Raw genomic sequence first — 14,335 nt, 5'->3', positions numbered from 1 at the left:
TTTGAAAATGGATCATGCATTGTTTTCTTAATTCAATTTAAAACGATTACTGACAAAGATTGGACACCACGTAAATTCATGCATAAGCAGAAAGAACTAAGAAACTGCTATAAACAGGAACAAGTTAATTTCTGTAGTTGTGATCACGAAAATTGCAAGGGTCGAAAAAAAAAGTGGTAATCGCCAACCGTAAGTGAACAATTTTTTTTCTTTTCTCTCTTTGTGAATATATTCAATGGTGGTATGTGTTACCTGTAAGTTTGATCAGAAAGCTGTGTCTTCAAAACTAAAAATATTGACGACAGCGTGTATTGACTAAAAGGACTCCTTAAGTCGTGAGCCGTTTTAGCTGTTCTGAGAGCCGTACATCATTAAAACGCTGGCTTCACTTGAATAATTGCACAAAGCACCTCGGTCGTTAATAAACGTAGATTTTAACTGGATGAAAAGCTGGATTTCTTCCAAATTTTATCGAAGACTGAAGCGCCGATAGCCCTTCGAATTCACTGTTGTTTAGAAATTCAAGGTATCGCGGCACCCTTAGGTGCTGTAATATATTGTTGTGCTGCCAAACACAAATAGCTGAGGCTATTTATGAGCTTAATTATAAGGTAGCTCTTAGTACCCGTCAACATTGATGCGTTTTCACACCGAAAACGCATCAAAAGCTTCGCGTCCACACTGACGGTTTCCAAGCGCCATACCCGCCGCGAGTACGCTTGATATGAAAAAGCGCCACAACCATCATTAGGGACTAAGAAAACTACAACGGCAACGTCAACGGGAACGTCGCTAAAACAAAATGTTTATATAATGAGCAACGTGAGGCTGTACACGTGCGTTATAATTCTTCGTACATTTCTTTGCCGTCCTCGAATGTCAAACCACAATGTGAAATGACCAATTTCCGCGTTGCGTGGAGAACACGAACCAATTTAGATTTCGAATTTTACGTTGTGTTTCGTATTCAGTTTCGACAGTCTTGACAAAAAGAAACAAAGTAAATGACTTTAGAGTATTGCGAAATTCGCAGGTAAATGCAAAGTCATTTTTTAATCAACGTTGTTCTCGCTGTGACGAAAGGCCCCATTTTCGCGGTACACATTATACGATGGGACTCCGTTTTTCAACGCCTCCATCATGGACAGCGTTATCTTTTGTAAGCATTTTTTTTATGAAAACGATGAACGTTTTCCATGGTCGTAATGTACACGGTATAGGCGAAAATGCGTCAATAATCGAAACAGAGAGTGTGTTTTCAAACGAAAGCATTTTGGTGCGGATCATTGCCTAGTCTTTCCGACACTGATGCGAAACGAGTGAAATAACCTTCACAGTGCAACCGAGAAACAGCACAGGCTAATACATTCAAGTTTTTAGCGCTGTTATGTCTATATTTCATTTTTCCATATCGTCTTATTTAATTTCTATGTCGTTCATATATTCATATCTTAAACATCAGATATGTTGGCTCTTCCTTCCTTTCACTGCCTTGTTTAGTCTTCGAGATCAGTTGTCATGTAATTTAAATTCCACACCCTTATCAGTATAATCTTGGTATAAACCTGGAAGATCCTTTTAGAATCAAGACTTTTTCTAAGCTGTCGTGATAAAATGGGCATCCCAACAGTCGAATGAACAATTATTGGCATTCATTATATACAACACTCTTCCAAGTGAAGTGCAAATAACGCTTCTGACGAATACAGTAAATAAAGTGATTAAAAACTGGATCCGTCATAGGATAACGAAATTCAAGGTTTTCATTGGCTTAGCCATCATGGTATATGAGTCATTATACCATACTCTACAAATAGGATTAGCGTACGCGTGAATTTTTAGAGCGTATTTATTATTATTTTAATTAAGTTTTGTTTATATTTTCGGGACAGTTTTTAATAAAATAATTATTCCACTCGCGCTTGTTGGATATGAGATAATTATGGCCAACTCAATGCTACCGCCTCGTTGATTATCTACCATCTCATATCCAACGGGCGCTCGTGGAATAATTCTTAAATATCTCATGATCTATTTTCGTACTCTAGGAGACCGGTTAATGAAACATGTTTTTGTCGCCCGCGGCAAGAGCTAAGGATATCTTATTGGCCATTTTAGTGTGAAGTAACGCTACTTATAATCCACGTGAATATAATTATGTATATGCCCCAGCTAAAACGGGGGAATATCCGAACGATATTTCCCAATTTTCAAAACCGCGCGTGTTGCGAAAAGTATTTGAAGGATAATAAACACAATAGCCTCCTTTTGGAGCAAAACATGCACGGATATTTGTCCATGGACATTATCGGTTCCTCAAAGCACACAGTTTTCCTCGAGCTAAAACTGTCCGTTTCTCGGGACAGATAATGTCCGCGGACAAATGTCCCAGCATATTTTCGCGTCGAATGGAGGCTACTGTCTATATATGTTTTTACTTGTAATTTATAATTTGACTCGTGCCACTTGCTCGCGCAAAAATACAGCAAGATTCGCTAAAAAAAAAAAAAAATACGACAGTACCGATATGGGATGTACTAAAATGTGTACTATAGCTTACTAAGCCACTACAATCAGACAGAGGTCAAACCATGAACATGTGACTAGCGTCAAGTGCGGGAAACTCGTGGAATTAACCAGTCGTAGTTACTCCTGTTTGAGCGGGGCATTGGGGTCTATTAGAAACAGCAAAACCGTTAAAAAATCATCCAAAACCGCAGAACTGCATACAAAACCGTCAAAACCAATAAATTTTTATACCCAAGTTATCAAAACACTAATTGGTCCGATATAATGGTGACAAATGAAGCATACTACAATAATTTCATCACAGTATTTGTGGATGCTGTGGACTTGGCTGAAACCATCATATCTGCTGGTTTAAATTATAGGCTTTATTTCTGCCCCAGTCTTTGCGAGCTCATTTTTCGAAAAGTGGTTGGCAATGGAGCCTAGTTCAGGAAAATTTGCACAAAAGTCCTCTATAGAATTGCAATCATGTAACTTGTAACTTGGCGCGGCTAACATGCGATTGAACCTAGGAAGCTAACCGGTACAACTTCTGCGTTTGGTGGCTATTCGAGATCAGTGGAGGCGGAAAAACCGAAAACCACATCGGATACCAAATCCGAAAGCCCGCTAGTATTTTTGGCGAAAACCGAAAACCAAATGCTAAAAAACAAAAAAAAACCGCAGCCGCAATGAACAACAAAAGCAAAGTTTTTTGGCATGAAAAACCGAAAAACCGCAAAACTGAAAATCCAAATGCACCGCTCCTGATTGGTTTAAAACGTATATCAGCCCTTAATATTGTCACCTTAATGGATGCTAAGCATGCTGTATTCGGTCACTAACGATTTCGGATCCCAATAAACGTAACACAAAACGCATCGAAATCTGAATAACATCGGTACATGCTTAATTTGGTTGGAGTATATTGCGTCACATGACGAGTTGCAGTAATGGTGCGCGAGATTTAAAAAAATAATCCAAAATAAATTTCTCATCACGATAACAACAGATCTGACATTTCCATATTTCAGTTGCTGCAATTTCTACAAAATTTATTTGCTTTGCACTTCGCGAAGCGAAATTGAAATTTGATTCAAATTTAGTGGGCGCCTTTTTATTCGCTTGTCCAGTTTATATCATTGGCAGGAAAACAGTCCGTGTATCCATAGAATTCACTGATTTATTCATCCTAGACACGCCGGAATACATTGGAAACTCTGAGGAACGCAAGGTTCTTAGAACCACGTACTTTGGCTTCACAAGTCAGTGATCGAATTAACAGAGCAATTGACTAACGATTTTGCAGTTTTTTTCTTTACAAAATTCAGACGAACCGCAGAAATCGCGCAAATTACTCCAAGGGCATACCTGTAAAAGTTTTCTCGAACGAGTTTGATTCAAACTGGCGATTTCTTCGGTCAAGAACGTTTCAATATATATATCAATATATCAATGCTATATCAATGAAGAAATTCTTATAAAATGCATCATCGGTCATCCACCAAAATACCGGAATTACCGTTCCGCGTAGCAAAAAAAATGGAAGGAAAATTTTCTTCCAAATATATCTTCCATGAAACATGCAGGCTGGGAATATTTGTCGGCGCGGCGTGTCGGATGTTTATATGTTATAACAGTGTCCCAAATTTTTGTAAACGATCAATTATTAATTCTAAACGCCAGTGAACGACCTGTACAGTATTTCGTCTTACACGCTTATAGATACCGTTGAGAGTTAGCTATTGCTTTACTTGCAAGATAATCGTGTTATCAGGCGAAATTTTTCGAAAAAGAGCTCGTCTGGTCGCAGGTTACTTATAAACCAACTGTGAATACCGTATACGCGTGTTTATTTCGTGTTTGGAATGGCAGACTACCAACTGGTTTTAATATTTAACCATCTGAAGTCTTTTCTAACTGAAGAGCAAACATTACAAAGTCACTATTGTCTCCCTTTGTACGGTCTTCAGCCAGTTTAGTTTTCTGTTCTCAGCTGTTACAAACCGTCTGTGCGGCTGAACACATTATCATTGATGTTAGAAAGTTTACATTTTACGCGCAGCGTGAATCGTGTCTAATACTTATGAAACACTTAAATTAGTTTGTAAGACATCAATCGACAATTAGTTTACTGGTTTGGAATAAAACGCAGGACTGAGAAATATCACTGCGTGTAGCACAATTCGGGGGAAAACTGCTTTCGTAGAGATGCGAGCGGCGTTGTGTGTTTAAAGTTTGACTGTTTCTACCGACAGTATAGAGTGTGTTAATGAACTCGATGACTGTTGTTATCTAAACTCGCAGTTGTTAAAAAAGAATAAGCAAATCAGCGAATCAATGCAAAGCTTGTTAATTTATTTGCTGATTGTTATTGTACGCGCTACGACCCACGAAACTTTCATCTCCTTTGTACAATTCTAATCATAGGATGGTCGAGATCGGAAAGGAGATAACACACAGCAAAAATTTTATCCTTCCAAAAAGCAAATTTTACCACTTGTACGAAACGTTGATACTGTACAAACTAGTGTACCATGTAGCTTACAGTTCTTCGTGCAACCCAGAGCGGGATGATAATTGACAGTTGTCAATCATGACAGCATGAATCGCTCTTTAATTGGCCGTAATCGTTAAATTAGATTACGCCAGTGAACCAGAGGCAAAGTCGCGCGCACTGTTATAATGTAAATTCATGTGGCGTACAAACCAGTGCCGATCGATCGAATGCTGCAGGCAGATGTTCCAGACAACAGGTAATTATATATTGATCTCATCCGTGCCGACCTTCGGGTACTAGGAAACACAGCAGCACTATACAAGAACGCGGCATAATCGAACGCTGTTCTTTGTAATCTTCACGGCTTCTTCCGCGCCGCTCCATCGAATTTCATTGCCAGCGGCGAAGCCATACCAGGTGAGGATTCGGATTTAGTAACAACTTCGGGCTCGCTGTCTGTGAAAAGTTACACTTTCAATTACCTCACAAAGTGCGTACAGTTTTAAATCTTGTTTCTCACAATTGCTGTCGAAAAGAAATTGGCAGCCGCTTATTTAAGAATTTCTAATAGAGAAGAGAGTAGTTTTCAAGACCAACCGATCGTTCGCCTTTTAGTAATGATGTTTTGATATCCGCGATTCGTTCTCCGATTTTGCCTAACATTCGAAAATGGCTGTATCAGTGATGTCCATCTGTCCAGAGTGCGTAATGTTTGTCAAATGTTACGCATAAAGTAACTCGAAGTGAGTAACAATCCAGATTCGGCTACCTTTGACGCTACTTTCTTCCTCCGGGTCTGAAATCAAGCGCCTGAGCGAACGAATTGATCGAGTCCAGAGATGCTTTGAAGAAAAAAAAGGAGATTTTCATGTGGTTTTAGACGCACTCCAACTTAATGCTGGGAGGAAAAACTGATCGGAACTTGTTTATTACGTTAAGTGTATTCCTAAAATCTTTCAACGCGCCGTCTTTACATTTGAATTTCGGGGTATTTTCATTTTAATTCTTCCGGGTTAAAATTATAAACTTCTTGCATTTTCAGCGACATGATCGTCCCCTTGACCGCCGGTAAAGCAAGATTGAAAGGCCGGTCTCTTTTATTTGTCAAAAAAGTACTTCAAAATGTTGATTTTCTTCTGACATGTGAAAAACGAAAATGCAAATTATGCCTGAGTCTGTTGCATCAAATTAAGATCGTATTTTATCACTGAAATGTTTATCACATCTAAATTCAAGGGTTGAATTACAGGTCGCTATGATTTATTATCGCTTCGGAATATTGCTATATCTTAATGAAAAAGCGTCTCGGTTAAGGGTTTTGATTCAGATCTATGTTCTCGTTAATAAATTTCGCTTTTGTGAGAGCCGGCGTTTTCGTTCTGTAACCAATTGGCATCAAATACGTTTCTTTTTGTGGATCATGCATGGCGTATATATAGAAAATAAGTTCTAAACAGTAATTTTTATTTTGTTTCGCGCGGCTATTTGGGAAGCCGCTGATTGAATAGAAATGCTGGAAACAACATCGAAAATAGATACAAACTGATTGATGTTATGAGTGAAGTTTGCGAGGACTTTGCGCGCACGGAGTCGTTGGACTGTATTTTGGCAACTGTAATTTCGCTACCCACTGTGTTTCAATGTTCTAGCGCCTTTGTTCTTTAAATCGGCAATGAGTTTTTTCTTTCCCAGTAGTTGCCAAAATTACAAGAAACCACAATTAGTTACAACTTGGCTTCTGTCATAGCAAGACATGGTCATCTGAAATGCCGGCAAAAGGGCGTCATAGATTCAGTTTCAAATCCAATTCGTACAAGCTGGAGAAATATTGAAATGACTCTCTTGATCGACCTTGAATGAAAGAACACTTGATCGATGGCCTGGAAGGCGGCTGTGAAAGGCAACGGAGTCCTCTTGAGTAGAAAACGAAAGTTTAATAAATGTTTTTCGTTCGTCTGTGATTTGTAGCTCAGACTTGCGTTTCACCAGATGATGAACGGTCAAGGGTTAACGTTTTAACGAATTTTACGCAAAGAAACTGGACTGTAAGAGAGCAATTTATTCATCAACGGAGATTTACTAGTTTACCAGCCAGAAAAGCGTTTAAAGTAGTTCATCCCGAGCATTTTAATGTCACATTTGCCCACGGGCCGCAAGGACTAAATATAGTGCGTCTCCGCAAAATAGTGATGTACAAGTTTCAACGATGTTTTCGTAGCACTGTGGTCCCGTGTACAATTTGTTTCTTAACTAATCTTGCCGCTAGTTAGCTTTTTACGCCGAATTGACTGAAACCAAGTAAGCGCGATTTGAAAAAGCTTTGTTTGTCGATCACCTTTATTAAAAAGCCTAACTTCACTGGCTATATAAACAGGACCACACATTGAACAATGAAAGATCAAGCATCGCACTAGAAACCATCTCGTGAGTTTCTCAGTGATTTACAACACGTAACAAAAAAATTAATACTCGTCACAACAGGATAAGTAAGGTAGTGAATTTTGCCGGGACTCCGTGTTGTAAACCTCTAACAGGCACCATTCGAATCCAGCCTCAAGTTGGTCGGCAAAGAAACCTATGGAGATTTCGCTGACCGAAAACGAGCTACCCGGGTGGTCTGTACAAATTACTTTTTAAGTTACCGTCAGCGCTTTTTACAGTAACCGAGAGCTGATCGTGGGAGAACACCGTGTTCGAGAGAGCTTCGGTTGAGGCCGCCCCCATCAGTCATCTCAAAGGTGAAAAATTCTGGAAGTTCTACTCGCCATAGTATTATTAATAAACACTGTGCAGTGCTAATATATTCTGTTCACCTTAATAACTTTAAATCATTACTTTGTGCCCATTATCTTGAAGATATAAGCACCTACAGGAAAGAAAGGAAATTGCGAGACGTCAGATCTTAGAAAATCGGACAATTGCAAATTTGCATTTCGTTTTTTCCTCATTGATGGAACTTTCATCGACAGACCAAAAGGTCAAGTTAAATTTAGAATTTTTATGAGTATATAAAATATAATAGTGAAATACGGGTTCACAGGAAATCATATTAATTTAAAATATGGAAACTTTAGTCTTCTCTGTTTAGTGTTTCCCGCTGTGGAAAACATACCCCGAGCACAATGGTTTTAAGAATTCGTGTATTTTAGAGAATTTCATTTAAATAGGTCCTTTTTCTTCCTTTCTTTCGCTCGATTACAGTGATAATTGGATTTCACTAGCTCACATAAGCGTTTTCCCTGGGTTAATGGCAAAAAATTAGTCGTATGTTTTCGTCTGCTTCAAAAAAAAAAAAAAAAAAAACGCGAGACGATTGCGGTTGTTCACGCGGAAAAATTTCGCAGTCCCGTGGACTTCAAAGGCTCTCGCTGTGGGGAAAAAAGGTAAAAAAAATACATGAAATTTTTAAAGCGGAAACAACATTTTCTTCGCGAATGAAGCTAAAAAAAGGTGTAAGGAAGAAAATATTTTTCCCCTGACCTCGACACTCAAGATTATTAGTTTAGGAAATGATACGAATCCTGCAGACATGGGTTATAGGTTGTCCTGTTTGGTCTGTTAAGGGGTTGATCAGATTTGCATTGCGTAATCGAACCAGTGAATTCTTTATGAAAGAAAATGGTATGTTTTTTAAGAAAAACAAACTGTTATTTTTGCCGCTTTTGACCGGATTTTGACGGCATTTCGCTCGCAAATTTTCAAGTCCAAGTGTAATCTCGTTTCTTTGTTTCTTGGTGTTTACGTAACGAAGTGTCCATCGTTTCGGCTCCCAAGGGATTCGGGTATTGACAGGTTTCAACTCATCTTAACTTGTCCGTTTGCTTTAATGCGGCCGTACTTTTTCTTTCTTTAGGTAGCAGGAACTTTACCTTGTTTCGATGCTGTTGGTGTCCCAAAGCTGTATAGCTGGAGAAAATTGGCAGCCCTCGTTGTCTTGTTGCTAGCTAGCAGCGTACCTAGCGAAGCCAAGTTTGTATTATTCATGAGTTTCTACAACCTGGATGCCTTTCAAATGAGCCTGAACGCCTGACACAGACAGTGAACCGTAACTCTCTGACAAGTCAATCAGATAGTTCTACGCCGCCCTTTCGAACAGCAGCGCCACTCTGAAATATGGAAATACGGAAAAGGGAAGATATGATTTGCCAAACTTCGGCCGGGACCACACCGCTTGCGTCGCTGCTCGTCCATGTTGTTGTGTCTTGAACTGGTGGTAAACATCGCATTTACAAAAGAATCTGTGCTTGGAACGTGGCAAAAGACTCGACCTTGGGCTAGCAATCGATCATTTGGAAGGGAATAATAGCTCGACGGGTTATTGAGCGTTTCATCGACGGGTCAAAACATTAGATTATACGCTTAATGTATCGTTTGGCGATTCCATCTGCGATGGTCCTCGTTTAGCCGCACTCGCTTCCAAACCCGTGCAATACCAGGCAGTATATGAGTGTGTTGACAAGTATTATGGCGTCCACTGCAGTACTTATTGTTTTTTCTTTAATGATAAACTACTTAGCTTTGGCGGAAAAACGCGAGTACAAGTTAGGCCTTCTGATACCGTATTCAACTGTGGTGCCGCATTTCTCGGACAACTTCAACAAGGGAGAGAATTTTGCCGCAGCGATGACAATTGCAGTGGAAAGATTAAACGCGGACCCAACGCTTTTGGCTGACTACAATGTTACATTTGTATGGGAAGACACAAAATGCAACGAACTGATTGCTGTCCACGAGCAGTTAAATCAAATTAATTCTGGAGTACAAGCTTTCATAGGACCGGGATGCAATTGTCACACAGCGGCAAGGAACGCGGCAGCTTTTAACATATCCATGATTTCATTTGTGAGTATGCTCTCCTCTCTCATTTTGGGCATAGTTTTTGATATAAATTGTTCATTATATCTTTTGTGCCTTTTATGATTACTTGTCTTATTTAATGCTGGCTTTTCAAGAGAAATCAGTTGTAATGATTTTGGTCTTCAGTTGTCGACAAACAGAAATTGATCAGTTTGTTGGCTTGAAGTCAGTTTGGAAGTGATTTACATTTTGCCAGCTGCCATGGCGCAGTGCTAGACGTTTATATTCAAAACATTGCTAATTGCTCAGTTTTTGTTCGTCTCGGCTTCTTGAATATTTCATTACATCGTTTGATATGATTTTCGATCTCCAAGCTACTTTGAAGCTTTGTTGATCCGTCTGGACGCACGGTAAAACTTCACTCGAGTTGTGCGTTTATTCGATTAGCTGGCATTACGATAAATATTTAAGATATGCGTATTAAACGAGTTAACTAAACTTCGCTGAAGGAAAACTATTGCCAATCATTGTGACATGAGATCTTTCCTGATTACCTTCTCCAAAGCTTCCTGTGTGTTGCTTAAGATTTGCGTGAGTGCAATTATCATTTCAACTGCTGTTTCTGCCTGCAGGATTATATTTTGTGGCTTTGATTGACATTCGAACTAAAGCTTATACGTATTCGAGCGAAAGTGCATTTTGTTGTCATTTGTGCAAATATATGTATTACTTACTTTCTATTTGACAATAAGGTTTTAAAAGGTTTTCCATCTGTCAATATTGCTTTCGCACAAGATTCCTGCTGTTATCATTTCTCACGCTGTTCGAGAGTGGCCTTGTGCCTTAGATTGCTTATAATTTCTGTTTCTAAACATTACTGGAGTGGAATTCAATAATTTACTTACGTCGCGTGGCATAAACGGTCTGTTTATTGTAATTTGTGATACTATGTGTATTGCTCTGGCTAAATTCGAAACTCTTTTCCTCTTCGCGGATAAGGCTTATTTTGCTTATAGGCCAGAGCCATACAAGTGTACACTTAACTTAAGTTATCTGTCTGGCATGGGTTCTTGTATCTTCCAAATGAGATTTTATCATTTTGGCATTTGAAAATGATATTGTTTCTTTTTTTTAGCTAGGGAGAAAGCCACTGGATCTTTTTAAAAGAAACAACAAATAAACAAACAAACAGAAAGCCATGGATAAACAAAAACAAGTACACACACTGACTGAAAGGAAAGGAAAATGTCTTCACTGTGAATACATTGCTAACATGACATTCCTGGTTTCACATTACTCTCAATTTGAACCACATGAATATTTCAGTTCTGCTCTGACCATATTTTGTGATCAATAACACCATGTAATGATTCAGCAAGTTTATATTTATCGCTTTTCACTGCCATATCATATATGGTTCATATTTCATGTTATGACATTTACAGCTAAGATTAGTCAATATCTATCTGTATTGGTCATAACGTTATTGTCATTTACTGTCCACTTCACTTGAATCAGTATTGATCAGTATTCACTAATGCGACTTAATGTAAATGACATCGGTATGTTTTGGCTTCACTAATCTACCACTCTGTCTCATGGTTAAAATGCTAAAAGGCTAAAAACAATAGAACTGCTAAGTGTTAAATTTAATTTATGTGCATACACTACATACACCTGTGTTGTGTCTAATATTGTTTTCCATTAAAATTAAAAAAAAAAAAAACGGTTTCCTCTTTATTGGTAAGAGAAAAACTTTCAGATGGTTTGATCAAGCCTACATGTAATTAATCAATCAATCACAAAACAGTAATTTATATATTACATATGTGGGATAGATATTCAATACTAAGTCCACTTAAAGTTATTTCAGTGCAAAGCCATGTATAGTCATCTTATATCTTGGACATTCAGACTGGCTGATACAATAATATGCTTTTCATTTCAACCTGTTGTCAGAATTTGATGCATGCCTTGTAATCTCTGTTGCTGCTCTGTTAAGTGGTCAGAATAGCTAAGTAGAACGGACTAGATAATAATGGGATTTGGTTTCTGCAGGGTAGCCACAATAAAAAATATTTGGGTATAAATGTACATGCAGTACCATTTTTGCTGTCAGTGGAAGCCAGAGAAGTTTGATAACAGAAGCCTTTTGTGATCTTGAACCTAAACCAAATTTTCTGAACTCACTAAGACTGAATTTATCCAACACTGCATTTATAAACATCAGTAATATTTAACAATTATTTGCCAAAGGCAAAGTGAACATTGGTGAATATTCACTGAGACAAAGTTGAGGTGAATATTCACCAATGTTCACTGAGCCTGAGGTGAAAAATTGTTTTAGTATAATTTTCAGAGGTGAATATCAAGGACTACAAAATAACGGACTAAAACATAAAAACACAGACACAATTGTTCGTGTGCGTACACCTTTGCAGCTGTAGTTTTAATAATAAGCTTACGTGTACATCGATTGTCAATCAATTTACTCATTGAGTTCGGTAGTAAAACAAACAAGGGAAACACTACGAAAAATGAATTCACCCGGTACCCTTGTTTTATTGTTGTTGACTTCATTCACAGTTGTCCTCATCGCCTAAAAATGAGTAGCTTTAGTTTGATGAAAAATAAATTTCGATCAACTGATCTGACCTGCTGGCGATTGAAGCAACCACTGCGTTTACAATTCTTAAAAGCCTTGAATACGAGTTCTTGAAAAGATTTTTGGTCCAAGGGTGACAGCAGTCATTTTGAAAATTCTCCATCCTTTCAAATATCCTGGACTTGGAGTGACGTCTTTCAAATAAATGAAAACTTCATTCAGCAACTGTCCACCATGTTTACTTGCTGAGATGGCAAAGATGGTGAGCGTAGTAAACAAGCTCCAGCGGGGTGAACATAGCGTCATATGATGAGCTTTTCGATCAGTCAGAAGGTCCAATTCTTATATTCACCTCTGGAAATTATACTGATGTGTCTTATTAATTTTTGTGTGGCATACACAAAGTGGGATGCTTCGTATAACTACAAGGGGAAGTATTATTGTATTTGTTTATTAATTTAATATGGCTAGATTTGCAAATGGCAACTTTCAATCTCAGTACTCAGATTTCTCTTAAGCTTCACCTTTTCTCCACAAGGTGACTCAGTGGTGTGATTTTTGCCTTCTAATCCAGTTTAACTGGTTTAAAAATCAAGAAACTGCTTGTGGGTGTTTTGAACTTCTTCACTTTCTCTTTCTCTTTTTTGAAATATTTGTTTCATGTTTGGATCTGCAAAGTAATTGGTGTATGGACTTTAATACACACTATGAGACCAAAACATCGAACATGTGAGGCTGTAAACTGTAGCTCAATTGGGAATTATTTTTAGTTAATACGGGTTAATTATGGCAACAGTTTTGCATTCAAGGGTAGATAAATGTGATTTACAAGGGAAATATTTTTTAAGACAATTTTGGGATTGGGACTTACGCAAATATATGTATTACAGGATGTAGGTCTTCATGGTTTCAAAGACTTGGTATAGGCATAACCAGATCAATGTCCATAAAATAACTCAAGTATTGGATGCATTGCAGACCTTTTTTGCTGGTCGTCAACAGTATAAAATCTTTAACCAACCTTTGTCACCTGTCTATTAGTTTTGGTCTAGTGTTTTCATTGATGATTTACGCCTTAATAGTGCTTGGATGTGACTGCCTATCCACAAAGGGATTTTTTTATACTCAAATTAAACTGAATTCGTTAAAAATAAATGTAGATGTGGTAGAAAAGAGAGTTAAACAGAGTTGAGAAAATACTGGTACAGTGTACTTGTGAGTTTGAAAGTTAAAGGGATTTCAGTCAGTGACATGATAATGAAAAGTGAATCTAGTTTGTATTTAGCTGTAACAGTTATTAATGCATGTCTGGAACTGTGCATGGGCATACATGTATTTATAAAATAACTGAGATACTACGCACACTCTCATTGGTCGATAGGTGTGTTAAGATGAGAGTATGAAAACATGGTTGTGACATTTTAGATTCGTATGTATGTTTGAGAACATTTTATAAAAGCAATAAGAGAACTTTTTTGTATTTACATAGTCTCATCTAAACACTTAGGGGGCTAGGAGAATTCTTGAAAGTGATGGAAACCCTCAACTGCATCTCAAGTTTGCGTAACTGTCTCAAATTCCCCGAACCCCCCTGGTGTTCAGATGAGGCTACATAAACACGGATAAAGTGCTCCATTGCTTAAATAATTATAGATAAAACAACTGACTTGAAAATATGTTAAACCGAAATGCACACATTGTATTTTAATGAAACATACTATTAGGAAATTGTTGTGCACAGTGTGAATTTTGCTTCCTGCAACTGAGTTAAAGCATCCATTGGCCTTATTGTAGGCATGGCTAACTTTAAAGAAGTACTCTTTTCAATTGTTGTCCATATTATACAGTCAGGTGTCTGTATGGAGAGTTTTGAACATCATGCATTGAATGCACTGAACATCCTGCATCAAATATTCAAGGATCCG

At 38.0% G+C, this 14,335-nt stretch overlaps 1 protein-coding gene and 1 long non-coding RNA gene across 3 annotated transcripts in view; one reads left to right on the top strand and one right to left on the bottom strand.

Annotated features, from left to right (window-relative positions):
* The window catches only part of LOC145488988 (uncharacterized), a 145,802-nt gene that overhangs the window by 55,021 nt on the left and 76,446 nt on the right, over nucleotides 1-14,335 (bottom strand). The gene's annotated exons all lie outside the window — the stretch shown is intronic.
* LOC145488980 (atrial natriuretic peptide receptor 1-like) overlaps nucleotides 1-14,335 on the top strand; it is a 41,677-nt gene that overhangs the window by 6,511 nt on the left and 20,831 nt on the right. Inside the window, exons 1-2 of one of the 2 annotated variants that reach the window (XM_081467855.1) lie at nucleotides 4,416-5,425; nucleotides 8,862-9,850. In XM_081467855.1, coding sequence (XP_081323981.1) covers nucleotides 9,452-9,850 — 399 coding nt within the window. In that variant the 5' untranslated portion in view covers nucleotides 4,416-5,425; nucleotides 8,862-9,451. Of the gene's footprint in view, nucleotides 1-4,415; nucleotides 5,426-8,861; nucleotides 9,851-14,335 lie in introns of those variants that run through there. The other variant, XM_081467856.1, reaches the window with a different exon arrangement.

Source organism: Orbicella franksi, chromosome 6 (genome assembly GCF_964199315.1).
Source record: "Orbicella franksi chromosome 6, jaOrbFran1.1, whole genome shotgun sequence".
Classification (NCBI taxonomy): Eukaryota; Metazoa; Cnidaria; class Anthozoa; order Scleractinia; family Merulinidae; genus Orbicella; species Orbicella franksi.
The sequence above is the reverse complement of the archived record's forward strand: the minus strand, read 5'-3'. Positions and strand labels throughout refer to the sequence as shown.